Genomic DNA, 27417 nt, shown 5'->3' on the forward strand with positions numbered 1-27417 from the left:
ATTGACCAGTGGAATCACATAGAGTGTTTAGATATAGACCCTCTCATCTATGGACAATGGATCTTTGATAAGACCATCAAGCCAACTCACACGGGACAGAATAGTTTCTTCATTAAATGATGCCTGGAGAACTGGATAGCCACATGTAAAAGAGTGAAAGAATATCCATATCTCACACCCTATACAAAAATTAACTCAAAATGGATCAAAGACCTAAGCATTAGATCTAAGACTATAAAACTTATAGAAGAAAATGTTGGGAAATATCTTATAAATCTTAGAATAGGAGGCAGTTTCCTAGATCTTACACCCAATGCATGAGCATTGAAGAAAGAAATAGAGAAGTGGGAACTCCTCAAAATTAAACACTTTTTGCATCAAAGAATTTTGTCAAGAAAGTAAGAAGACAACCTACACAATATTTGGAAATAATACATCAGATAAGGGTCTAGTATCCAGAATATATAAAGAGATTGTTCAATTCAATAACAAAAGGACAAACAACCCAATTACAAAATGGGCAAAAGACATGAACAAACACGTCTCGGAAGAGGAAATACAGATGACTAAAAGGCACATGGAAAGATACTTAATTTCCTTGGCTATTACAGAAATGCAAATCAAAACCACAATGAAATATCATCTCACACCCACCAGAATGGCCATTATCAATAAAACAGAAAATGACAAGTGCTGGAAAGGATGTGGAGAAAGAGGCACATTTATCCACCGTTGGTGGGAAAGCAAAATTGTACAACTGCTGTGGAGGGTGGTTTGGTGGTTCCTCAGGAAGCTAAGTATAGAATTGTCATATGATCCAACAATCCCATTACTAGGCTAATCAAGCTGTGATGTATACATATGATGGAATATTATGCAGCTGTAAGGCAGAATAAAGTCATGAAGCATGTGACAACATGGATGGACTTTGAGGACATTATGCTGGGTGAAATTAGCCAGAAACAAAAGGACAAATGCTGTAAGGTGTCACTGATATGAACTGACATTAATGAATGAACTTGGAGAATTTGAGTTAAGAACAGAGGCTAGCAAGAGATAGAAATAGGGTAGATTTTGGGTAATTGGAGCTGAAGGGATTCAGATTGTGCAACAGGGCTGATTGTAAAAATTCAGAAATGGATAGCACAATACTAAAAATTGTAACACAATAATGTTGGTACATTGAATGAAGCTGAATATCAGAATGATAGAGGGAGGAGGGCTGGGGGCACAAATGAATTCAGAAGGAAAGATAGACCATAAAGACTGAGATGGTATAATCTAGGAATGCCTAGAGTATACAGTGAAAGTGACTAAATGTACAAATTAAAAAATGTTTTTGCGTGAGGAAAAATAAATGAATGTCAATATTGCAGGTTGTTGAAAATAGATGGCAATTCATGTTTTAAAACTTTAACTTATGTATGAGACTAAAGCAAAAAATGTTTATTTGGGATAAAATTTTTATTTTGACCAGTGCATTTCTTAATACAACTTATATGAACAGTTTAAGAGAACATCATAAGTACATGGAACCTTGAATAGGTCATGAGATTTTGTAGGTCTGTCCAGAGTGATCTCCCAATAAATCCCATAGTGATTTGAACTGTGAATAAAAAAGTATATGCAAAGTCCCCTTGGGGGAATGGGGGGAAATTCTACTTTCCCATTTGGAGAATCCCTGATATTCTTGCGAGCAGTGGAGCCAACCAAATCAATAAGCCAAACCCTCAATCTTGGGGTTTGTTCATATGAAACTTAAAATTAGGCCAAAGAGTCACTCCCAAAGAACCTCTTTTGTTGCTTAGATGTGGCCTATCTCTCTCTCAGCCAACATGACAAGCAAACTCACCGCCCTCTCCCTCTCTACATGGGACATGACTCCCAGGGGTGTAAATTCCCTGGCAACGTGGGACAGAAACCCCAGAATGAGCTGGGACTCAGCATCAAGGGATTGGGAAAACCTTGACCGAAAGGGAGAAGGGAGAAATGAGACAAAATAAAATGTCAGTGACTGAGAGATTTCAGACAGAGTCAAGAGGTTATCCCAGAGGTTATTCTTTAAGCATTTTATAGATAGCCCCTTTTTAGTTTAAGGTGTATGAGAGAGGCTAGAGGGAAGTGCCTGAAATTGTACAGCTATCTTCCAGTAGCCATGTTTCTTGAAGATTAATGTATAATGATATAGCTTTTGCAATGTGACTATGTGATTGTGAAAACTTTGTGTCTGATTCTCCTTTTATCTATGATATTGACAGATGAATAAAAATAGGAATTAAAAATAAATAAATAATGGGAACAAATGCTAAAATAAATTGATAAGATTGAAATACTAGTGAACAATGAAAAGGAGTAGTAAGGGTTACAGAGAAAAATAGAAAAAATATTCTATTGAATAGATAGAAATAAAAAAAATTCTATTGAATAGAGAAAAATACTAGTGGTCAATGAGAAGGAGAAGTAAGGAGTGTGGTATGTGTGAGTTTTCTTTTTCTTTTTCTTTTTTCTTCTGGAGTGATGCAAATGTTCTAAAAAATGATCCTGGTGATGAATATACTACTCTGTGATGTTATTGTGAGCCACTGAGTGTACTCCATACCCAGAATGTTTGTATATTAAGACCGTTCATGTTCGTATGTTGTTTTGGTTTGATAATACAAAATAAATTTTTAAAAAATCTGTAGTTCAATCCACTCAAATATTTAACAGGAGTTACCACATCTCTCTGTAGTCTTCTCTTTCAGTAGTTAAGTACCCTCAGTTCCTTAAAATTTCCCATATGAAATAATTTTCAAAGTGCTCACCATCCTAGTAATGCCTTTGGATATCTTCATTCATGTATTTATTCCAAGAACAAAAATTTACTGGCAGCTCTGTGCAAGCACAATGCTAAGCACTGGGACATAAAGATGAGCAATACATTTCCACTGTCAAGGTGCCTGTAGCCAAGTAGGATGGATCAAAAGAAAAGTAAAATTTACAAGCATCCATTTTTTTTTTGGATGTGTAATGGAGTTTGGGGAACATTCAGAGGAAAAGTACTTATTTCAGCTTTGAAAATTTTCAGGAAAGCTTCAGGTGATGTTATTCAAGATATTGAGGAGAAGCAGGTATTACATGGGGGACAATGGAAATGATTTTATAGATAGAGCACATGCAAACTGTGGAAATATTAGCAAATGGCATTTTCTGGGAATTATAAGAATGATCTGGCTAGAGTGAGAGTTATCAACCCTATCCTGGGCCACCATGGCACTGAGTAGAATTGTATTTGCTTTTAATTATGTTTAATTGAGTCCAAATTAAATAAAATCATTTAAAATAGAAAAGAAAATTATTGAAAATAGATGACTAGCTTTTTTCACACCACTGATTCTTTAGTGTAGCATAGGGCATTATCATGTGTTATACAATAATTATTTATTGAATGAATGAATGAATAAATGAATGGATGATGGAATGGATAAGAATTAGGACATCTAAAGGAAGAATCCCGGTGAGTCTGGAGCAGACCAGATCCTGAAGATCCTGTATGCTCTATTAAAGAGTTTTTATTTTATCCTGAAGATGCCAAGAAAAAGATTTTAAGAGTGGCAAGAACAATATTTAACTGGCTTTCTTGTTCTTTCCCTTATCTGTACTCATCCAATTCATTCTCCACAGAGCAGCCATAATGTACTTTTCATATATGTGATATTTGTGCCACTGCCTTTTTAAAACTATTCATTTGGCTTCCCATGGCACTTGGAAGAGAAATCCACCTCCGTACCCTGTTTTTTTCAAGTCCCTGCATGAACTGACCACCTCTCCAAAGTGATCGCCTGGCCTTTTACTTGCTGACCGATCTCCAATCATGTCTTAGTTTCCAAGCTGCTGAAATGCGATACACCAGAACTGGAATAGCTTTTTAAAAAGACAATTTAAATAAGTTACAAGTATATGAACTCAACCTATAAAATTGTCCAAACTAAGTACCCAGGAAAAGATACCTGAATTCAAGGAAGGTCAATGGGTCTGGAACACCTCTGTCAGCTGGGAAGTCACATGGCTGGGATCTGCTGGTCCTTGCTCCTGGGGTCTGTTGTTTTCAGCTTCTGTTCCTGTGGGGGTTCCTCACTTTGCTTCTCTGGTGCTGGTTTTCCTCTATTGGTTACCTTCAGCTCTCTCCACATTCTGGCTTGCTTAACATCTCATAGTGACATGTGATGGGCTCCAAGCATCTCCAAATATCTGTGTCTCTGTTCTCCAAGTGTCAGCATCTGAGTCAGCTCTCTCTCTGTCAGCACTGTCATTTCTGACTCGAAAATGTTTCCTCTTTTGAAAGACTTCAGTAAAATAATCAAGGCCCACTTGAAAAGGGTAGAGTCCCATCTTCATCTAATCAAAGATCACAACCCTCAATTGGGCATGTCACATCTCTGTGGGAGATAATCTAATCAAAAGTTTCTAACCTACAGTGTTGAATTAAGATTAAGAGAAAAGGCTGCTGCTGCAAGATTGGATCAGGATTAAAACATGGCTTTTCCGGGGTAAAGAACAGATTTAAACTGGCACAAGTCACACTGACCTTCTATCATTTATTTGAATATTCCAAATCATTTCTATAAGACAAAACAAAATAGAAAACAAAACAAAAAAGCACTTCATTTTCAAATCAGAGCTATCCTGGATGCTGTAATCCTTGCTATGTTTTGCCAATTTTTTCTAGTGGAGTCTCATTCTCTAACTTTCAGCTTAGTTGTCACTTTTTCAGCTAATCTTCCCTAAGCACCTATCTAAAATAGACTCCCCCAACAGATAACCTTTTTTTTTTTTTTTTTTTTTGCACAGGCAGGTGCCGAGAATTGAACCTGGGTCTCCCACATGGCAGGCAAGAACTCTTGGCCCACCCTCAACAGATACTTTTTATGTCAGCACCCTGGGTGTTTCCTTCATATCACTTAAATTATTAGTTATTTGTTTTCCTTATTTATTTTTTGTCATGTTTGTTTGTTTACTTGTTGCGGCAAAACTTCTAGTGGCCATGTTCCCAAGTTCATTTCCCCCATCTCCTTACTATTAGATTTTTATTTTATTCAGTAGTAAACAAATGGAATTAATACTGACATTTGTACCAGATTATTCTTTGTTTTAGGGGGCTGTCCTGTGCATTGTAAAATGCTTAGCAGCATCCCTGGCCTCTTCCTGCTACATGTTAGTAGCACCCCCACTTCCTACTGTGACAAACAGAAATGTTGCCAGACATTGCCAAATATCCCCTGTGGGGTAAAGTCCTCCCTACCCCCCAGTTGAGAATGACTGACTTAGACGATAGGTTCAGTGCTTAGAAAACAGTATTTGCTCAATAAATATTGACTGTATTAACAAAATTATTATCTAACTGGATATATATATTGAGACATGGCAGAATTCAAGAGTGACTTCTAAGTCTCTCTATTGTATTTGTCATTGCATCATTATATCACTTAAACCCCTGAAATGAGAGGAAAAGATGAAGAGGGCACATTCTAATTTGCCAATGCTTCTTTCAACTGTGGCCTTAAATACCTCAGATAATACTTGACGAGCACAGATTTCTGTTGCTGAATTTATGAGTCCCAGTACATCAGCATTTATTCTCTTTTATCATTTTCTTGGTGTTTTTTCTCCCTTTATCCGTTGCATTACACTGTTGGCTCATATGAACTTGAAATCTGTTAAACTCTCCAAATAATCTTGTAAAGAATCCTGTTAGTTCCTGTCTTTTTCTATCCTATAATTTTATAATTGAGCTTTTGAAGTACCAGAATTTGGTACTTCAAATTTTAATAAATTAAATGCATTCCAAGAGAACCTATGGAGTTAAGATGAAACAAGGTAAGTTATTTTATATGTGAATACATAAAAGGCTGGTAAATGATGAGAAAGTTATATATATTAAACACAACGGACTAAATGGTATTTGTAGATTTCTATGAGGCATGGCTTTTTGTGGACCTTTTTCAGTGAATTGAGAGATACTGGAACACAGTGGCAAACATAATCAGGCTTCTTAACCAAAGTGAAGCTGTCACCTGTACCAAGTGTGACAAAATGTGGTTTTGTTGTGGCCTTGACATTTAAATTTAGCAATATATGCTGATGCCAAAATGAGAAGACCAATCCGAAAGTGTTATTAACCAGGATCTCATTTACAACGCCAAATAGTTTAATACATGTGCCTTACCTTATTTCTGTTGACCAGTGCCATTGAACGGAAATGTATTTACATTTTAACATTAAAAGAATGTCTATTCTTGTATTTTAATCTGGGACTTAATCAAAATTTTCCTTTATACATAAAAGATCAGGTGTTTTTTAAAATCATCATGTAATCAGCCTTTAAAGTGTGTCAATGTCTTTGCACCATTTGCTTAAATATGGAGTTGATGCAAACCACCACTTTAAATAAAGCTGAAAAATAGGACTCATTGAAAAGCAGGTGAAAGACTTTTCCCAATTCTGGCAAGTAATTTCTGGAGCTTTAATTCAACATACCCATGCATAAGAAAGTAATAGAGAAAAATAAAATACAGATAGTGACAATATATTCGTTTCAACCAGGTGGTTTTGTGATACTAATCGGTTGCTGTACAAAGCTATAAGAGAGGTGGGCACTAATCTTCAGACCACAGACTGGTTAGGATTCTGGATTTGTTCATACTCCTCAGCATAGTGTCGATATTGATCAGTGAGCAGAGGCTGATTTGCTTCATCCATGTTGCTTCTGGCACGGATCAGAAAAGAAGCACCCGCAAAAATGACTGCAACCAGTATTAAAGCAGCAACGACTGCAATGGCAACTATCTCTGAAATACTAAAAATCCGACCTATTTGAAAAGGAAAATTATGATAAAAAGTAAATAACCAAATGCTTTCCATGGAAAATTGGACACCTCAAATTTAAGAACGGCCCCATGTACTTTGAAGAAACCTTGACATTTAGTTTGCTTAATAAATGTATTATTGTTTATTGAGAAAACATAAACATACTACAAATTTTGCCATTTTTATATTTTTCAAGTAAACAATTCAGTGGCATCAATTAAATTTACAATTCTGTGCTCGAATCAACACCATCCATCACCAAAATTTTTTCAGCTGCCAAAGCAGAAACTCTGCACTCTCTATACAGTAAGCTCCCCAACTTCCTCTCTTTTCAGCCCTTGGTAAATTCTGATCTGCTTCCTGTCTCTATGAATCTGCTTACCCTAGTCATTTCATATTAGTAAAAATCATACACTATCTGCCCTCTGTTTCTGTCTTATTTCACTTAGCATAATGTTTACAAAGTTCATGTATCAAAACTTCATTGCCTTTTCATGGCTAAATAGTCCTCCATAGTATGTATATCTCACATGTTTATCCATTCATGTCATTGTATTGTTTCCACTGTTTGACTATTGAGAATAATGCTGCTATAAACACTGGTGTGCATGTGTCTTTTTGAATCTCTCTTTCAATTCTCTGGGGTATATCTCTAAGAGTGGAATTGTTGGCTCATATGGTAAATCCATGTTTAACTTTTTGAGGAACCCTCAAACTGTTTTCCACAGTTACTGCATTGTTTTACATTCCCAACAGCAATGCACCAGAGTTCCAATTTCTTCACATCCTCTCTAACCCTTTTTATCTATCTTTTTAAAAAATAATAGCCATCCTAGAGGGTGTGAAGTGGTATCTCATTATGAGTTTCATTTGCATATCCCTAATGGCTAATGGTATTGAGCATCTTTCCATGTGATTGTTGATCATTTATATATCTTCTTTGGAGAAATGTCCATTTAAGTTTTTGCCCATTTAATTTTTATCAGAGAACACTGCTTTTCACAGACAGCAGCTGCCACCTCAAAGGTATTTCCTTTATTTCTTTTAATGAATGAATCTTAATGGAGCAGCTGTTAGTATTTCCATTTGAAAGGCAAGGAAATTAGGGCTCAGTTTTAAGTCATTTGTCCAGTGTCACTTGGCTAGTAGGCAGTAGAGTTGTTTTGGAGTCCAGGTCTGTCACAGTCCTAATCTTGTGTTCTTCCACTATGCCCTACTGCCTTCATTAAAAAAAGAGATTAGAATTAAAAAAGAAAGTTCTAGATTTCAAAATCTCAGGGAAAAAATAGCTCAGAATTTCTCATTCTCTCTTCATTTAGAAGAAATAAATGGAGGTGGCATTGTGTAGCAGGAAAACTGGGGCATGTTACATAGGTCTGAGCCCAAAACTCATGCTCTCTCCTTAGTAACAAAACTAAGAAATTAAGATTTAAGGGATAATATGGTTGCTGAATCATTACATAGGTGCTTTTTCTTTCTGTATTATAGAAAAAGTTATTACCTGGAATTACTAGTCTTACCCTTGTTTGTACTTATAATGTAGTGGTTAGTTATGATCTACTCTCAGTCCTGAGTATACTTACTATTGCAATGGTCACAACTCCATCTCCTCTTGTTTCAATCCATAAAAACCTTGAACCCCCTAAAATTGGGGAGACAGAGTTTTGGGCTGATAGGCCATCTGGTCTCCTGCTTCGTGCTTAGCAATAAACTCTTTCTCTTTTTGAAACCCCAGTGTCTCAGGAATTGGTCATTTGAGCCATCAAGTAGAGAGCTCAGCACCTTTGGTATCACTAGAAATGTGATCTTTGACAACTAATCTCTGTAAGCTTCAGTTTCCTTACTTGTAAAATGAGGACAATAATATTTAGCTTAAAGTATTGTAAGAATTAAATGAGATGGCATGCCATATAACCAACTCAATACGAGGACAGACTGGGCTTAGTAAATTCCCTTTCTATCCCCAAATAAAAATCTCAATGACAGCTTCTAAATTCCAGTGGAAAAATCTAAGACTCAGCTACTATTTTTGAAAAAGCAGAAAATCTCAAGTGTTGGAGAGCATATGGATAAATAGGATCACTTATTCATTGTTGGTGGGAATTTAAAATGACACAATCACTGAGGAAGGTGATTTGGTGGTTCCTCAAGTGCAGAACTATAATTATGAAGTAGCAATCCCACTTTTTGTTATATATCCTGAAGAATTGAAAGCATGGACTCAACAGATATTTGTACAGTGATGTTCAAGGCAGCATTGCTCATAATTGCCAAAAGATGTTAGCAACCCATGTCCATCAACAGATCAATACATAAACGGACTGTGACCTATCCATACAATGGAATATTATTTAACCACAAGAAGGAATGAAGTTCTGATATATATGACTACATGGATGAACCATGAAGACATCATGTTGAGCAAAATAAACCAGACACAAAAGTATAAATGTGGTATTATATCTCTGATATGAAATAATTAGAATAAGCAAATTCACTGATAAAATACCGGTTACCAGGGGCCAGGGTGGGGATAGGGAGTGGGGAGTTTATGTTAATTGGTAGAGTCTTTGTTTGGAGTGGTGGAAAACCTTTGATAAAAATGGATCATGGTGACAGTAGCATGATATTGTGAATCTAATTAACATCACTGAATTATATGTTTGACAGTGGTTAAAAGGGGGAAATTTTAGCTTGCATGTATGTTATCGGAATAAAAGTTTTAAAACCATAGAACTGTCTAACACAAGCAGTAAACCCTAAGGCAAGCTCTGGACTATATTTAATAGTATAATTATATTAACAGTGTTTCCTCAATTGCACAAAGGTATCACAATCATACAAAATATTAATAATTGGAAAAATGATGAGTGTGAATTGGGATATCTGGGAACTCTGTATCTTCTGCATGATTTTTCCATAAATTTACAACTTCTCTAATTTAAGAAAAATAAAAGCTCTGTCAGTCTTGGGATTACTTCACTTAAAATATAATACATTTGCTTTGGAAATTTCCATAGTGAAAATAAATTTTCAATACTCACTTGGCCATTGAACTTCATAAGCATATCCCAGGTTGTCTGCAGCAGTAACAAACATTTCTGTGTTGGTAACTGGAGGCCAGAATGGCACCATGTTGTATTGCCTATTATGTCCAATAGGGGCATTTTCCAATGGAAATATGGACATATCTAAAATGGGTCAAATACAATTTGTTAACAGGCAAAATAAAATGAAAATTATTGTCATTATTATAGTCTGAATTTATCCAGAAATATTCAAGGAGAACATGAAAAAAATTTTTCCATATTTTACCATGCATAAAGACATAAAAAGTGTTTTCACTAGAAGAGGACAGGGAATTACATGAAAGAAAGTTCAAATACTCTGAATATGGTGTCAACACATCACCCAGGAGAACAAGAAAGTTTAAAGACAGGGAAGTTTTAACATTTTATTATCTATGATGATCCTCAATTGTTTTACTTTTAATTACAGAAACTAATTTGAATAAAAGCCATTAAACTTATTTTTCAAAGTCAAAGAAAAGATAGACTGGTAGCTTGTAAAACATCATCTGTAATTTAAATCAGCGAGTTGGTGCAACTCCTGGAGGTTTGTCCTTGACTGTGAATATTTCTGTTTAGCGTTTTTCATTTTTTCTGTTGCTTTGTATAGTGATCTAAATATTAACTTTATTTTCAGAGTTTTACTCTCTTACCAAAAAATGCTTAAAGCTTGGAATTAGGGCCTGTAATTCCGTTGGCATCCTGTTACCTGGAAGAGGTGCACCTAGAGCCATGGGATTTGTATTATTAGTGAGTTTCTGTTAGGGAAAAAAAGGGTGATGTGCACTTCATGGCAAAAGACATTTTTTATTCTAAATTCATGTTAGTACAAATCCAAAATGGGATGTCACAAAACAAGGGTTGCAAGTGGGCTTGGGCAGGGTATTAATGGTAATAAATTTAGAGCAATTGGAACGCGTGAGAGGGCCAGCGAGGTGTGAGAATTTCTGCTCGCAGGAGGTGCATTATCCAAAGGGTCACTTGCTCCTCTGAAGCAGAGAAGGGTGTTTTTACCTATATTTTGAGGAACAACTGATCACGGAAATGGCAGATAGTGTTCATATTTGTGCCTTTAGGCCTATTAGGTCCTAAGACTGGTTAAAAATGTATTTAAATCTTTTAGGTACAGCTGCCAACTGGGGTTTAGCATTGAATAAAGCAGACACAATTCTCGCCTTCAGAAACTCACATTCTGGTTTATCATCATTAATTATTTATTAAAGTTAAATATTAAAGTTAATAATTTAGTTAAAATTTTGACTTCCCAATTCACCTTGCTAGATTAGGCTTGACTTAGTTCAGCTTCAGCGGCATGAGAAAGTTACGTTCTTAAGAATGAGTGGATGGGGGTGCACGGGTGGTTCAGTGGTAGAATGCTCACCTTCCATGCGGGAGACGCGGGTTCAATTCCCGGACCATGCACCCCCCACCCCAAAAAGATGAGTGGATGGGGATGCTGGCAAAAGCAACAACAAGTGGTATTGTCATGTCATTTTTCTATATAAGACCCTCCAGCGACTCCCCATCTCACAGCTAATTCCAAGGTCTTTTCAAATCTGCTCCCTGCTATCTCTCATTTTGCTGTCTACCCCCATTGTCTCCCCACCCTTTACTCTGCTTCCACCAGGTGCACACTTTTCTGTTCCTTTGTCTTAGATATCTACACAGAAGTCGCTATACCCTTTCCTGGTTTTATCTTTCTACAATGGACTTTTCACCATATAACATACTATATATTTATTCACATATTGTCAGACCCATCAACTGTGAGGAAAGTTCCAGAAGGGAAGATATTTTTGCATGCTTTGGATGCCGCTATGTGTCCAGTACCTGGAATTCTGTCCAGGAAATAGTAAGTGCATAAAATTATATTTGTTGAAAGGATTGAAGTGTGTGTGTATGTGTGTGCATGTGAGCATACATGCACATGCATTTGTGAGTGATTGCTTCATTTCTTCAAGGGCCTAATGAGTACTGTAGTGCTCAGTATGGGAAATGTGTAACCTGCTTCTTTTGCAAAATGCACAAGTAGCACGGCACTATATTTAAAACTTTACTCACATGACTTAGTTGCAAAAAAAGGGAATTGAATTAAATGTGTATATAGATCCAAAATGTTAGTGAATAGAAATGAACACTGTGGCAGCTAGAATGCTCTATATTGTACTGTCTCTTATGTTTAATGAAAGGATTCTGTAAAGGACATTAGGAGGTGAATGAAATTTCTTTCAGATTCAAAATACGGTTTTTGTTCCATTCTAATACTAATAATTCTATAATAGTATAATTTCTGAAAAGAATTTTATATCTATAAAACCTTTATATACATTTTGAAAAATTATTCTATTCTCACTCCCAGACTTATTTTCAACAAGACTTCTGCTTTGTGTAGAGCTTTAGAATTTCTTCCCATCTTCATTTGCCTTTTTCCCTAACATAGTTCCTCTGTAAAATGGTTTTCCAAAGCATACTTGCACACATGTAGGATATTTAAAGAGGTTTATCATTTGAGTTTGGTTTTCATTCAGTTTTATGTGTTTACATTGACTTGTCTTACATTTTTTTTTTTTTTTTTTTGGTCCACAGGCTGGGAATCAAACCCATTTCTCCCGCATGGCAGGTAAGTGTTCTACCACAGATCCACCTATAATTTTGTGGCTATATTTTATCATAAATATACTCCAAGTTAGCTCTCTACTTTTTCATTTATGATACTTCTCCTCTCCCCTTTACCATTCAGGTAACTGAAAGACCTTCTATTATTTTCAGATAGCATAAACAAATGGAGCTGGAGGGGAATAGCTAAGAAACAGATATTTTCTGGTTCATTAATGACCTTTAGATTAAAATGTAGAGCGCATTAGTAAACTGCTATGAATGTGAAAAAATTATATTTTAAATAAAGATATCAAAATAAAGGATACGTATTTTCACAGTTGAAATGTTTTAAAGAAAATTTCACTTAAAACACTGGCAAGATTACCTAACATTTTCCATTTTCTCTGAAAAACATACTACTAGGCGTTGTGAATGGCTGAATGACTATAGCTCATATACTACTTCCTAGTGCCCAGAAGTGTATGTTTATCCAAAGTTGGCTTTTGTTTGTTCTAAACTTGTTACTTCTAATTGTACTTATTATTATACTGAATCAAACATACTCAGAATGATAAATTATAATTGCAAAAAGAGACAGACGTTGTTTCTATAATGACTATGTTGAATGTTCTGGGAAGATTTGTTAAAGGCGGCTGACTGATATAATGTTATTGAATTAGGAGTGGGTAAAATTAATGTAAAGGGTTAGGGAAATATAAAAATCTAGACTAATACTGCATCATAAGAAGGGTTAATTTCTTGTTTCATTTTAAAGAAACAGATACTGGAACTGTAGATAATTCATCATAGTTATGTGCATATATGTAAATAAACATGAAAAATGAGGTGCAATTCCAATCAGTAAATTCATGCTCATAGATTAGTCCTTGGTGTTGCATTAACAAACCGATTAACAGGTGAATACATAGTCATGTGTAATTTCTTTCTGTCTTAAATGATTTTCTGGTGGAACAAACTATTTTAGCCAATCCATCAATCAATGGCCCTAATCTAGTTGGATTGCAGGCTTCTACTGTACACACATACACACACAGAGGGAAATAAGAACCACACTCAATGGCTAGGTGGCTGGATAGATAGATAGACAGTTCCTCTCCAGTATTTTGCTCGTGTGCACGACGAATAAGTACATTGATGTCAAAATCTAGAATGCTTCAAAATATGAAAATTTATACTACCTTAACCAGTAGAAGCTTTTCATTGTTCGAAAAGTAATACAAGCCTGAGAGGTGAGCAGGAGTGAAGAAAAAAATTACTTTTAAATAATATTTTAAAGAATGCATTTAAAATGGATTTAAACAATTTCTTGTGTCGTGATATAAAAACCATTATCTTTTCATTTTCAATAAAATTTCCATTTGTGAGAATTCATAAAATAATAAAAACTTAGCACTGTGGAGTATTAGTATTTTCTTTTTTTCTTTTTTTTTTTTTTTTGCATGGGCAGACACTGGGAATCAAACCTGGGTCTCTGACATGGCAGGGAAGAACTCTACCTGCTGAGCCAACGTGGCCTGCCCAAAGTATTAGTATTTTTTAAGTGCTTTGGGGGTATCAAGGAAGAGGATCGTAAGGCTTTCCCACACATTGTTTTCGAGAATAAAAAATGTTCCCTGGAAGATATGGGGAAGAAAAATTGGGGAACATGGTAAGTCATCTTTTCATAGTAAAAATGAGAATGTGTAACCTGTTTAGTCCTAGCAAATGATAATAAATGCCATCTTAATAACTTTTCTGAGAGACTTCTTGACTACATTTCCAAAGAGGTTTTGAATATTTTGAAAGTCCTGGAAATTATGGCCACTTTGCTCTTATTTTGAAGTGTTCTTCCTGCATGTCGAACAGTTAGCCTAAAGTGGTAACCTTGCCATCTAAACAATCTCCTTTGCTGAGCCTGCAAAAAATGTGAAAGTGTCTCACCAGCATTATGTCTTCTCAGCCATTCATCAAAGACTGCATCGGTGAATGTATGCAGCAAGACAAAAATGGGATCATTTGGAGATAAATGGGTTTGTCCTCCTGTTCCATTCAGAAATAGATGAGCCAAATTGTGAAGGCTTCGAACGGCAGGGTCGTACCTTCCTGTGGGATCACTGTAACCTAGATATAAACATAAGGATGAGAAAATGAAAAAACATTGCAAATGTCTGACTTTTAAACTCAACAGCAGTGACTGTATTGGCAAGCAATTGTTCTAAGGCTTGTCAGGCCACTTTTTGCCTTCATAGTAGTATTGCCTCTATGTTCGTATGTTAAGTGACCTTTGCTTGCTATACCCCGAGCTAGGTTATTTTTAAGCTAGTGGCATGATATTCTGAATGTAGCCTGGAGGTTGAAAATAATGACCCGCAAAAGATACCAGTCAAAATAATAGAACATTCTCTTTTGACAAGGCAGACATCAATCTGTGTAGAAATAAAGACAGTGGCAACCTCCAGCTTCTGCTAAATACTGCTGACACAGTAGGGAGAACTCCACTCTGATTACCCCGGAAACTAAGTTGCCAGATGTTACTTTAGTCTCCTACCTGACTGCCTGCATGCTTATTTTTGAAAAACTACCTTATGGTGTGGGGACCTTGCAGTTTCTTAGAGCTGTTCCATGATCTCTGTACTAGTTTTAACCATCTGGAAAACTGACTGCCAAAACATTAATGAAGTTTTATAATTATCTTCATTATCTATTTTATATAAAGTGGTTAAAATATACATTTCATATGTATTATTTATAAAGAGGCTAAATATGTGTGAATATATATCTATAACCATTTTTTCTCAGCTTCTAAGATGTTTTAGATGAGCGTTAGGAAACTGGCAAAATACTTGATGATTTATGTTAAATAGTCTTTTCTAAAAAATACCATTTCATTTCAAAGAAGAAGCACCTGCCAAGTGACTAGTGGCACTCTGTCTTCAGAGGACCCAGGGTAGGTAGGAGATGAAGATAAGGTCAGGACAGTTCACAAATTGAAAGGCAGGGTCCATGCTCAGTAAATGTGGGATAGAGTTATAAACGTGGCTTGCAGGACCAGAGGCAGGAGAGCAGGGGAAAATTGCATATCATAAAATTAGAATTTAAACTATGTTAGCATGTTTTCTCTTAATCTAAGGCTAATTGGATAGTTATTGACACTTATGCATTAATTTATTTATTCACATTTATTCCATCATTTTTTAAATTAAAAAAACCTTTTAAAGACTGTCTATAAAGTATACAGCATGTAGCAAGGCACTAGTCTTTCTAAGCATTTTGTAAGGAATCTGACATAATTTGCCTTTTGAATGAGCATCAATAAGACAACATCTGTGCATTATTTTAGAAATCAATACTCATAACCAAATATATTCTTTATTTATTGAATAATCTCCAAATCAGTGCTTTCTTATAGCTATTAAAATAACCATAAAGATAAAGAATGCATGTAATTTTGATGATAAATAGGAAAATCATTGAAAACAATGACAAGATTTGTACATCTGGTTGTTTAGAAATTTTTGTTTTTACCCTTTATTGTAAAAGAAAAGTTTTTAATAAGCCCTCAAAGTCTTGAATATTATTTCCCGCTGCTAGAATATGGTAGCATTAGACACATTGGCCATCCAGCTAACCAGAAATTTGGATTTAAATGAGTTTTTGGTAGTTAAGAGAACAGAAAATAATTTCCAAGACTTCTATGATAATTAAAAAGCATTTCATGGTCTGATACTTTTCTTTAAGCAAAAAAAATTTTGAGCAGAGAATTGTGATTAAATCATAATAGGAACCCATCACATAAACTCACAGCATCAATGTGGCATTCAATGCCTTTCAAAAAGACCTGAATTGCAATACTTTTGTTGTCTCTGAAAACTGGATCAATTTGAAGCATCAATTTTGTTTACTCACCTTCCACTGCATTTCGGAAACTGTTAGTAGAATTGGAATAAAAAGGAGGTGTGTCGAACGAGGCCACTTCCAAGCACTTGGCAACGTCCTGTGGTTCTGGAAGACGCTGCACCATAGGCCTAGCCACGTTCCCAGCAGGGTTCCTCCTAATGGGCCCACCCTCTGTGCCTGCAGAAAAGATCAGGCATGCAAACAGTTACGCAAGGTTTATCTTCTCTGCTCTTTGAAATTGCTTATATATGGCACAAGCACTGAAAGAGTTCTCCTTGGTAGAAGAGAAAACTGAAAATGCAAATTTAGTGGAATTAAAGTGAGGAAGTCTCAAATACCAGTTCCTTCTTTGGAAGTCTAATAGATAAGTGATACATAAAATCATTTCAGGAAAAAAATAAATGATCACACTAATACATACAGTTAAGTCAACATATGCATCTTCCATGAAATTGTGTCTTAAAAGGAAAATTCCACAAAAATTGAATTTTGCTATGTAACATTGTAGACCTAAATTTCATACTGAATTGCGCAGATCCACAATGCCTTTAAATACTGAGATTTTTTTTCACAATGTTTTCAAAAGCGTTTAGTAGAAACATAGTTTTAAAGTAGTGTCCTCAGTAACAAAGTATTAGAGCAAAACATAAAAGTTCAGCATCAAAGAGTTTGTTACCAAATGCTGTCTCTCTTAAGCACTTGATAGAAATGAAGTGGTGGGGCTTAAGAAATCTCTTTGGGAGGTGGTACACATGGTTGTTTAGTGATTAATTTGAGAATTAAGTTATTAATTATTTGTAGGGAACAAAAGTAAAAAGGAACCATAGTGCCAAGGAGAAAATGATAGGTGCTTTAAGGCGGTCAGAGAGAGAAAGAGAAAGAGTGAGAGTTTAAGAGTGAGAAAGATCATCCATTTGGGTGGTTACATAAAGGTTTTGTGATGAAGACAGATTTGCCAAGATGATTGAAGAGAGTTTCCTTAGGTGAAATAGGAGAAATTTTACAAGTCAAACATTTAAGGCCAAGGTAATAAGATATAATTAGGTTAAGCCCAACAGAGTCTACACACTCTTGGCACTGTATGTGGCATATAACAGTTGTTCAATAGCTGTTTAGTGCATATTGATATGAGAAAGATCATGTCGGCTGTTAAACGGGACGTGTTTGGGGCACAGCTTAACTGGAGTACATGACAAGGCAGTGGAGTAGTTGGGTGGTGAAAAAGATGGGAGCTAGACCAGAGTCACATAGAAAACAAATACTAGAATGAGAAAGTTATATTTTAATTCATTAGGAAGTGGGAAGAAATTGAAGCCTTGGACAGGAAAAGAGAAGATTGGTTAGGAGTATTTTGCATTAATTTATCCCAGTGTCTCCTGAGAGGAGCAGGCACGCCCTAGAGGGGACGTTCAAAATTATCCACTGGGGTGGGAAAGGAACTATGTAAATGTGAGAAACTTCTGCTCATATTTATTTTATTTCATAAGGCTTCCTATTTTGTATGCTTTATATTTAACATAATGACTTGTCATATGAATTAGCATAATGAATTTTATTTGTATAACAAATAAACAAAACATTTACCTATACTGAGACTGGGAAGTGCATGTGAAACTTTTAGGTGTATATAATATCATAAACTTTCAGAGACCACTGGCTAAACTAGCTATTCAAGCTGATGATAGGGATTACTGTTCAGGGAACTATCAGTAAATTCCAGGAAAAATATATTGATCACCTGGAGTTTGAAAATATTGCATCCTAACTAGGACTTCATAATGAAGAATTCTGGTAGTGAAGAAACTCGTTGTGGAATTTCTGTGTAGGAAATGTTGATCAGAATGAAAGATTCCAAGTGTTTAAAGGAAAATACGGATTTGTGAAATATTGTGAGGTAATACAGCTTTTCATATGATGAATCAAAGATGATGTTTTACTGACCAGAAGAATTTTAGGTGTGAATAATTCACTTTTTCAGTATACCAAGTTTGTTGCATTAATGGAAAATTAGGGAGCTACTGTGAAACAAACATATGCAAATATAGGTACGGAATGTCTAAGGAAGTTTTGAATGAAAGATGCACATGTATGGTCTTTTGTAAAAGACCTGTTGGATCTTATCCAAGTAGAAGTGTAGACAAAGAAAATAATTGTTATGAGGATTAAATAAGGTATCATTTTAAAGCATTTGGCATTATAGCAGACCCATAATTCATGTTCAGTAAAATGTTAATTCCTTTCTTCTTTCTTTTGTCTAATAAACAGAATATTTGGTGTTTATCTCTTGAACTGAGACAAATGATTATCTTGAAATTTGTTAACTTAAAATATATACTTTTCAATTTGCCTTGAAACTACATGTCTGTGTTACGACTTGTTATATTAATTGACAAGAAAAACTCTGATGAAAAGAGAAGATTTTCTCCCCTTTCTTCCCTCCTATGCTATGATTTTATTTATCTCTTTAAATTATGCGACACTTTAGTATCCATCATCCGGATCAAGTGTCAGGAAAATTCCCAGGCCAAAATATAATAGTCAAGTTAGAAATGAATGTTATAGTGTTTGAAGATATCTTGACCCTCAATTTCATTTCTCCACTACAAGGGGGGACCATTCATTCAGCGTGCCAAAAAAGTAAAAATGTATTCTAATTAAAAAATGTCTATAGAGGGAAATTTCGTACTCTATTTTTTCGCTTATTCTTCTATACAACTAAATAATCTCAAAGAGGGGAAATCTTCCTAATGGCTTTTGCTGCATTTAAAATAATATTTTTCTAAGTTTTAAAAAATAATTCAATATTTGACACATAAAAGATACACGCAGAATACATGTAACATACGAATATAATAATAAAATGGATCCCCATAATTCCAGTTTTTATAGTGAAGCACAGAGGTTCAAAATCTTCTAGCCATGACACACTAGAAGAAAAATAAGATGGGATAGGGAGACTCTAATAATTAAGATCTTGTGTTATTAGCACAGAGACAGACAATATGGTCTGAGGAAGAGAACAGGAAACTCAAGAATAGACTTGCATACAGCAGACACTTGGCCTATGGCAGGGAAGGCACACAGATCACTGGAGAAAGGATATGAGGACAATTGGTGGGATATTTTCTTTTATTTTCACTTTGGGAGAGTTGGAAAACATTAGCTGGTAGATAAAGCATCTGTATTCTCTACAATATCTTCCTTTTCTTAAAGATAGTGCCCATATAACCTTTTAGTTTTTTAACTTTCTGACTGCAGTATGCATAATCAATATACATATTTTTTAACTCCCAGAGCCCTTTCAACTCTTTTTGCATATTTCAGGTTTCCTACAGAAATATTTTCTCAGAAATTCCAAGAGAAGACACATGACTACTTGGTAGTGCTGAATGTTTTAAGAGGATTAGTTTCTACAACCAGACATTTGCAAAATAAGGAAATTAACAATGTGCTGACCAAATTCCTCAAGAAAAGCAATGTAAAAACATACCGAATTCTTTAAGAAAAGCAATGTAAAAACATAAAGGCATTCCGTGTCTCTGCTGGAAAACTGCCTTCACTATCCCCTAGTTTCAAGGAATATCTGTACACTGATTTGCCATAATAAAAGTAGATTTTAGTCTGAGGTCCCTAGTAGAAAGAAAGGCCTTCCAGCCAGCCATTTTAAACCTCTTTATCGGTTAAGGGATTTTGCCTCCCAGATGTTATTTGGAACTTACTGTTACAAAGGGTTCCGAGGGTATCATAATCCTCCAGGGATTCACAGATCACTCGCCATTGAGAAAACACAGAGTTCGGGCTTATAAGAGTGGAGTCAAAGTTGCTTCTCGATCCCATCAAGTCATCGGTGCAGATATCACAGATGTTCTTCCCAGTCGCAAAATTCCAGTAAGGAAGGGAGAAAGAGGGGTCCTGCAACATTTCCTACATCATGGAAACTCTGTTAGCATTCTCTGTTTGGTTAAAATTCTCCTCTTGCTTGGTTTACTCCCTGACAACCGTTTCTATTAGCTTTCTTCACCCACTTAGGGACCAGTTAGTGTATCAGGGATGTCTAAGGGGCTTGGGGGAGCTAAATACTAATTTTAACGAAGATTCTAATTTACTATAACAAATCATCTAGCCATTAGAGGGAATGAAACTCAGTTCATTATACAGAAGTTTTCTAAAAATTATTTTGAAAAAAACGTCCTTTTCTTTTTTAGGTATACAATAACATTTCCATTGGTTATATCAAAAACTATTAGTAAAAACTTCCACCCCTTGACATTTCCACCGCCCTCTGGTTTCCCTATCTGCAATTCCAGTGTCAATAACTCTTAGCCTGGGGGTCGGATTCAGCTTTGAAATCTGCTTTGTGGACTGTGATTTTTGTTTCATTTTGTTTTTGAATTTAATTTGAACAACTTCATGCATGTAGAGTCTGGTTTGGACACAGGCTCTGTGGGCTCTTCCACACTTAACATTATCTTCCTGGACACTACAGTGCTTTGTTTTGAGACCGCTGATTCAGAGTCTAAACAAACAGGGCTCAGGTGTCTGCCTGAAACTCATACATATAGGAAATGCTAAACAGAAGCAGCATATTTTTTTGTGCATATTTTTCTTTAAACTAGAGTCCCAGTTTCCATTTAGAGCTGAGCTCACATTTTTAAAAACTGCTGAGCTTAAGATCATATGCTTATTTTATTGGGTTCTTTAAAACATATTTACAGTGATTTCTCATTTCTTTTGGCCCTTGGGGAGTTATTTTTGATTGCTGGATTTAAATGTAGGAATTGCTATAGTTTCATCTCGCCTCCAAAAGTCTTAGTACATTATTGCTTTTCCACTTTATATCCCATTCTAGGAAGTATTTCCTTATCCTCAGAAACTTTGAGGGGGCCAAAAGCTTTCAGAGGCATTCCCGATTATTGATCTCCAGGGGTTTCGAATCCTCATTTAGAAATCATTGCCTATGTTCAAAAAAAATTAGTGACAGCTTCCGGGGGATCGTTAAGAATAGGTTTGTGGTTCAACAACTAACATTCGGGACCCAAAGCAGATTCATGTGGCATTTCAATTCTGTGCATTACATTTAGATTGTAATGTTTTGGATCTCAGTGCCACAGGGTTATAGAAGTTATCAGGGTTGAAGTTTACACAGGCAGAATTGAAGCTTTAGATATTTTCCACCTGCCCTTTCCTTTTGGTGTGCTCATGGGAGAGTAACTTGAAGGCATGAAGACCTGAAGTCAATTACAAATGACAGATATATCTACTCATAATTTACTAAATGCCTCACTTGTAATCAGAGCTATAAAATTTGAAGTTCGAGCCATCAGGTTAATTTGTTTAATCACTATCAAACTGAATATGAATACACCACATTCATAACGTTCATAAGAATAGTTTATTCCATATTTTAGTGTATTCATTCTCCACCACCCATTCATTTTTTTTCTTGGAATTATGCTGGGCTCAAGCATCCTACCAATCAATAAATGAATCTAATCATATTTTCTGCCTTTAGGAATTCCAGATTAATTTGAAAATTTTATCTTTCTGAGGGGAAGGATTCATTGCTGTTAATTTTACAGAGGAAACAGCTTTAATTTGTGGATTTTCTAGTTGAAATCTAATAATTTACAATGCCTTTTAAAGTTTCAATCCTTTTCTCGAGAAGGTGAGAAATTGGTAAAAGAAGCATCAATAATGTAGTTATGCTAACAAAACTCTTTAAGGTGTTCTGAGTCTCTCTGCTTAAAAAAATAGGCAAGAAATAACTGTGCTTGTGTTGAGAATCATTTTATGATAGAGAAATCTGGTGCTTTTTAATTAAAAATAATGTCTGACTGATGTGTCATTTTAAAGAGATTGCTTCTTTAAGCCCTAACGTGTTAGGGGGCATGGAAAAAAAAATGGAGCTCAATGAAAATATTGCTATCCAAAGGGAAAGGAACTTTTTACAGCATTGAAACCCTATTCCACATTGGAAAGAGTCACCAACTGCAACGATGAGGAATGCTTCTGGGGTGGGAAGATTGAGAAGTGGACGCACATTTGCTTCACCTGACCGGGAGGGACGAAGACTTGTCAAATGAGAGTCTTTTGTTTCAAAACTCATGAGAGTCATTTTTCAGTTACAAAGCTGTAGAATATTCCCAAAGCTTTAATTCACACCTATAAATGTCTCAGTTGGCCTCCTTATACTTGATATTACTTCCTTTACACTTTACCTGAGATAAGGATTAATTAATTAAGTATGCAATTAGTACAGGGAGAAAGTTTGAGTGAATGTCACTGGCAGAATAAACAACTAAAGTGCTTTGTCATCACATGTTCTCCTTATTGGTTAACAACAGTGTATTAAAATAACTTAAAAATAAGACACCTTTTCTATCAGGGACCTGAAAATTGAAATGCTACATGCATACCTGCATGTCTTTCTCCAGCTGAAGTAGGTGGTACCTGTGCCATGTCAGAAAAGCTGGTCCTTCATGAGAGAAATCCACTTCTTCAAAGCTCTCTTGCCCTGCCCCAAGGAAAGTCTTTTTGACTGAATAATAGTGTGCCCAAACAAAGTAGTTATAGATGGAAATGTTTTCAAATTGTGGAGTGTTGCCATCTGGTCCCAATATTTCTTCTGCTCTTCTGGTGGCAATGACAAACCGAGGGTGAGTCGTGCGCTTTGCCATATCCAGGGCCTGGACAAAGAGGTTCTTTTCTTCTGTACTTAAGTCCAGAAGGTTTCTCCTGACTTTAGAGAAAGCAAAATTCAAACACGAGAACACCTGCCTTGCTGGGATGGATGAGTGCAATCATCTTATAACATACCATATTCAATTTACCCATTAATGATTATCTGCATATATATTCTAATGTTTTAAATTACTTTACACGCTTTAAAATATTCCTTGCTAAAATCCTTTCTCCAGGCCTGCTTTCTCTTGTTTCTTCTCTCACCCCACTCCCTCCAATTTATTCTAGAATTTCTCTTAACTTTCTTTAATTTCACTTGTGGTTTTTATGATTTTAGATGCTGTTATATTTATTTCTATGCAATAGCAGCATTCCTCTTGGGATATTCTTACTTTCTAATATCATAAAACTTGTGAAAACAAAGGAGGCTTTTGTTTTAGAATAGTTGCTAAGACTTTGGATATATTCCTCTAAGCGTCAGGTTTTCATCTGTGTAAAGTTTGGATAAAAACAATACCTGCTTTATAGAGGAGCTGTAAAGATTAAAGAAGACACAGACAATAAAAAGCTATTAGATTAGGAAATGGCTCACAAAAAACACTCAAATGTTCTGTGAAACCCTTGGTCTAACGTTTGGTACCTAGAAAAAAAACAAGTATTTTTCACTGTTGTTATTTAATGCTTTAACACTAGTACTATTTAGATAGCGCCAAGCCAGGCTCATCATCTAAAATTCTTTGATCACCGCAATGGGAAATTCCTTTGTGGATCAGCAAGAGTAGTGGAAGAAGCTCGAGTACTAGATGTAGACAGATCTCAGTGTAAATTGCAGGTTTATCACCTACAAGCAGCATGGATTTGAACATTGCAAACCTCATCTGTGGCATTTAAAACAACTCCCTTGAGGAGTTTTATTGTAAGGATTAGTCACAAACACCTAGCACAGCGCCCAGCATATGGCGGTTGTTCCATGAAGGTTTGTGGAAGGAAATATTAGTCAGAAGAGCTGAGTTCCAACCCAACCCTTTAAACATGAAAAAACTCTTCTTAACCTGTCTAAACCTCAGTTTCCGCCACTGTGAAAAGAGAGGATTCAGCTCTGTGATTTCCAGTGCTTCCCGCAGCTCCAATGACTTAGGATTCTACTAAAAGCATCAAGCCTCAGGCAGAACTCTGTTCCCAGTTCACATTCCCACTTACCAGTGAGGACCCTTTGGTCACAAGCAGCTCCTGTCCACCCAGGACGGCAAGTCCCACAGTTGTGTCCTGAGAAATTGCCGTTGCAGTGGCACGTCCTATTGAAGAAGCGCGTGGGCCAGCCCTCCCTGTCGTCTGCGCCGTCATGTGGGTACTGCGGACTATGGGGTCGGGAGTCGGCGGTCACGGCGTCGCACCTGCCCCTCCCCAGTGACGCGCCACAGCGGTCTGTCCCAGCGCCAGACTGCAGGGACAGGTCTGGGCAACACACACCACTTCTTAAAGCCTCAGCGGTGGCACACTCTCTTGGGAACTGAGAAGACGCCTGCTGAAGAAGCAGTAAGGGGAAGAAAGCGTAACCTGGAGAGAGGAGTTTTTGAGCTTTCATTTTGCTTGAAGGAAGAGTGCAAGATAAATCTCTAGTTTCCAGCCCTTTGGGTAGAGAAGACAGAGGTGCATATATAAAAATCCAGCTGAAAAAAGGAAAAGCAAGATGGAATTATACAGAGCCTCATAAATGGCACGACCCCTTCCCAACTTACCTTCAAAACACTTTCAAGTATCTGTGAAAGGGCATTTCAAACAATCACTAAAATTAGAAATTTACCTTTAAAAAACTGACATGTATAAGACCTACACAATTAATTCCACTATTCCACTCACTGAATTTTCTTTATTTAAACTTATCCTGGATTTTATTAATAGCATTCAGTAGCAGGTTACCATCATTCCTTACATTTAACCATGGAGCTGTAAGAAGACTTGGGAGCAGATTTCCAGCAAGTTAAGTTAATAACTTCTATGATTTAAAGTCCCCCATCCTAGTAGTTTTGGTGGGAGTTCACCCGTCCCACCCTAGGGCTTCTCACCAGTACCTTAAAATCCTGAGGGGCTTCTCTGTGAGCCGCTCTTAGAGCCGAGTGTTTTATACTTGCTTGTCCGCTGTTGTCAGAGCTATTAATTGCATGTGACATTCTGCTTGATATTTAATCCCAAATCTGCTCACCCAAACTGGGAGGGGCTGGTCTTCTCCATCCTTTACTAATTCCCTTTCACTTCAGTGAGTGTTTCTGCCCTCTAAGTACTTGTTCAGCACATGATTCCTTTCCCGCTGCTTTCCTTGTGATGCTTAATGTTTTAAGAAAAGGTCAGAGGCACTAATTTGGAACACATTCAAGGGGACTGAGAGGGCTTTTGTTTTCATTTTAGAGATTTTATTTATTTTCCCATTAGCAGCACATCTTTAGAGGATGAAATGAGAATAATTAATTTTCCTTCGTGATAAGAGGACCAGGAGAATACTTGCACCTGATGTTAGTTTTTGGATTGTGCTGTTTCAAAAACAGATTTTTTTTTGTCATTCTTATAATTTCTAGAGAGAATAATTACCATAGAAAAGACATCAGCTATAGTTACAGCAAGTCACATGGCATTGGTTGCCGTGGTGCCTGCTGAGTTTGACACATTGGGTACTCCAACTCTATCTTCTCCCTCCGGGCTGGTCTCTTATCTGCGACAAAACATCACAGTCTCCCTGTGCTTCTATTGTTTAGAAGCTCCCCACTAAATGGCTTCTTACTTCCTATTTCCTTTGTAAGAAGTTTTAAACCAAAAAGAACCGAGCATAAGGGAATCAAATATTTCAAAAGGAAGTTTCTTCTGGAGTTGAGAATCCCCGTCTATGAAGTTCATCTTCAAATCTAAGCTATAGTTTGAAATACAAAACTCCTACACAAAGGCTATCAGAATTCATGATCAGGGTTAGCTCTCCTATTTGATTCTCAGCTATAAAATTGTGCAAAAAAATATAGAAAGGAAGGGTTGAGAAATGAAAAAGCTAAGATAACAGAAAGAATAAAAAAAAAATCTCCTGTATGTAAGCCCAATGCCTATGCCATCAACACGTTTATTAAAACCATATCAAACCACGATTATTAAAATATGTGTCTGTGGATCTAAAATTTTTCTTTTATTCTATTTTTTGGTCTGTTTTGTAAACAGTGATCCATTAATATACATTAGTATATTCCCTAAAATGATTTTAAAAAAAGAAAAAAATTCTGATTATGACTGGTCCCATATATACATAGGCAAAACTTCCTTTTTCTTTTCTCCCCTTGGATCTCTACACTTAGGTTTGTGTATTAATTAGAATCACAAAAATGGTATCATTACTATGTAAGTAGACTTTAGTGACTTGATCTTTTTTCCACTAATCCTATGTCTTTAAAATTTATCCAGTTTGCTGCATGTAGCAGTATTTCAAATGTTTTTTATGGCAGTTTGATAGATCATTGTAAGAATATATTATAATATATTTATCCATTCTCCTTTTAGTAATATTTCAATTATTTCCTGGAATTGTTTTGGCTCTTATGAACAATGTTGCTATAAACATTCTTTTAAGTGTCTTCTGGTGAATTTATATATAAGAATTAGTCATAGGGTTTGTAAATATTTACAAGATAGTTCTAGGCAATTTTCCTAAGTGCTTGTATCAGTTTAAATTCCCACTGGCAGTGCTCAAAACTTCTTATTGATCACCTGTTTGCTAACACTTGGTGTAACAGGCTTTTTTATTTTTGCCCATCATATGTATGTAGCATGTGCTAAGTTTAAAACAATCTCTGAAAAGCAAGGTGCAGAATAAGTTTATTGAGCTAAGTGACACGCATGGAAACAGAACTAAAAGAAAGTTACTGCTCACAGAAAAGTGGTGGGGAAGCAGTTTATATACCTGCTTAGAACAAAGAAAGGGTATGGGGGGGAACGGGGAGGGGGAGCCGAGGAGGATGTGAGCTATGAGTTGACTGGGGCAAAGTGTCTTTGGATACCATAAATCTGCAAAAGCTGCCCAGGCAGAATGCTTGTGTAGGAGTGGACTTATCTGGTGAAGAGAGACAGACTCACTAATTTCAGCCTGACTGTTCATCACAGTTCCTCCTTTCCCATGGAGGCAGGGATCTTAATTAGCTCTGCAAAGGATTGTTGGTATGTCAGCCTGCCTCAGTTGCTTTTTGTTTCTTCTTTGTAGTTTCCTTAGTAAAAATGGAAGTTTCAGCAAATTAAAGTGATTAGTCAAGTTATTTACAATTCTAACGTCACACCTGGTATTGCATTTACTTTGAAC

General features: G+C 36.1%; 1 protein-coding gene across 2 annotated transcripts in view; it reads right to left on the reverse strand.

Annotated features, from left to right (window-relative positions):
* Positions 1–6488: 6488 nt before the first annotated feature.
* Positions 6489–27417, reverse strand: part of TYRP1 (tyrosinase related protein 1) — a 34950-nt gene continuing 14021 nt past the window's right edge. Inside the window, exons 1-8 of one of the 2 annotated variants that reach the window (XM_077148190.1) lie at positions 25163–25342; positions 24291–24760; positions 22826–23148; positions 20129–20333; positions 16419–16586; positions 14454–14633; positions 9891–10037; positions 6489–6848 (exon numbers count right to left, since the gene is read on the reverse strand). In XM_077148190.1, coding sequence (XP_077004305.1) covers positions 6643–6848; positions 9891–10037; positions 14454–14633; positions 16419–16586; positions 20129–20333; positions 22826–23148; positions 24291–24675 — 1614 coding nt within the window. In that variant the 5' untranslated portion in view covers positions 24676–24760; positions 25163–25342 and the 3' untranslated portion in view covers positions 6489–6642. Of the gene's footprint in view, positions 6849–9890; positions 10038–14453; positions 14634–16418; positions 16587–20128; positions 20334–22825; positions 23149–24290; positions 24761–25162; positions 25343–27417 lie in introns of those variants that run through there. The other variant, XM_077148189.1, reaches the window with a different exon arrangement.

Source organism: Tamandua tetradactyla, chromosome 2 (genome assembly GCF_023851605.1).
Source record: "Tamandua tetradactyla isolate mTamTet1 chromosome 2, mTamTet1.pri, whole genome shotgun sequence".
Lineage (NCBI taxonomy): Eukaryota > Metazoa > Chordata > Mammalia > Pilosa > Myrmecophagidae > Tamandua > Tamandua tetradactyla.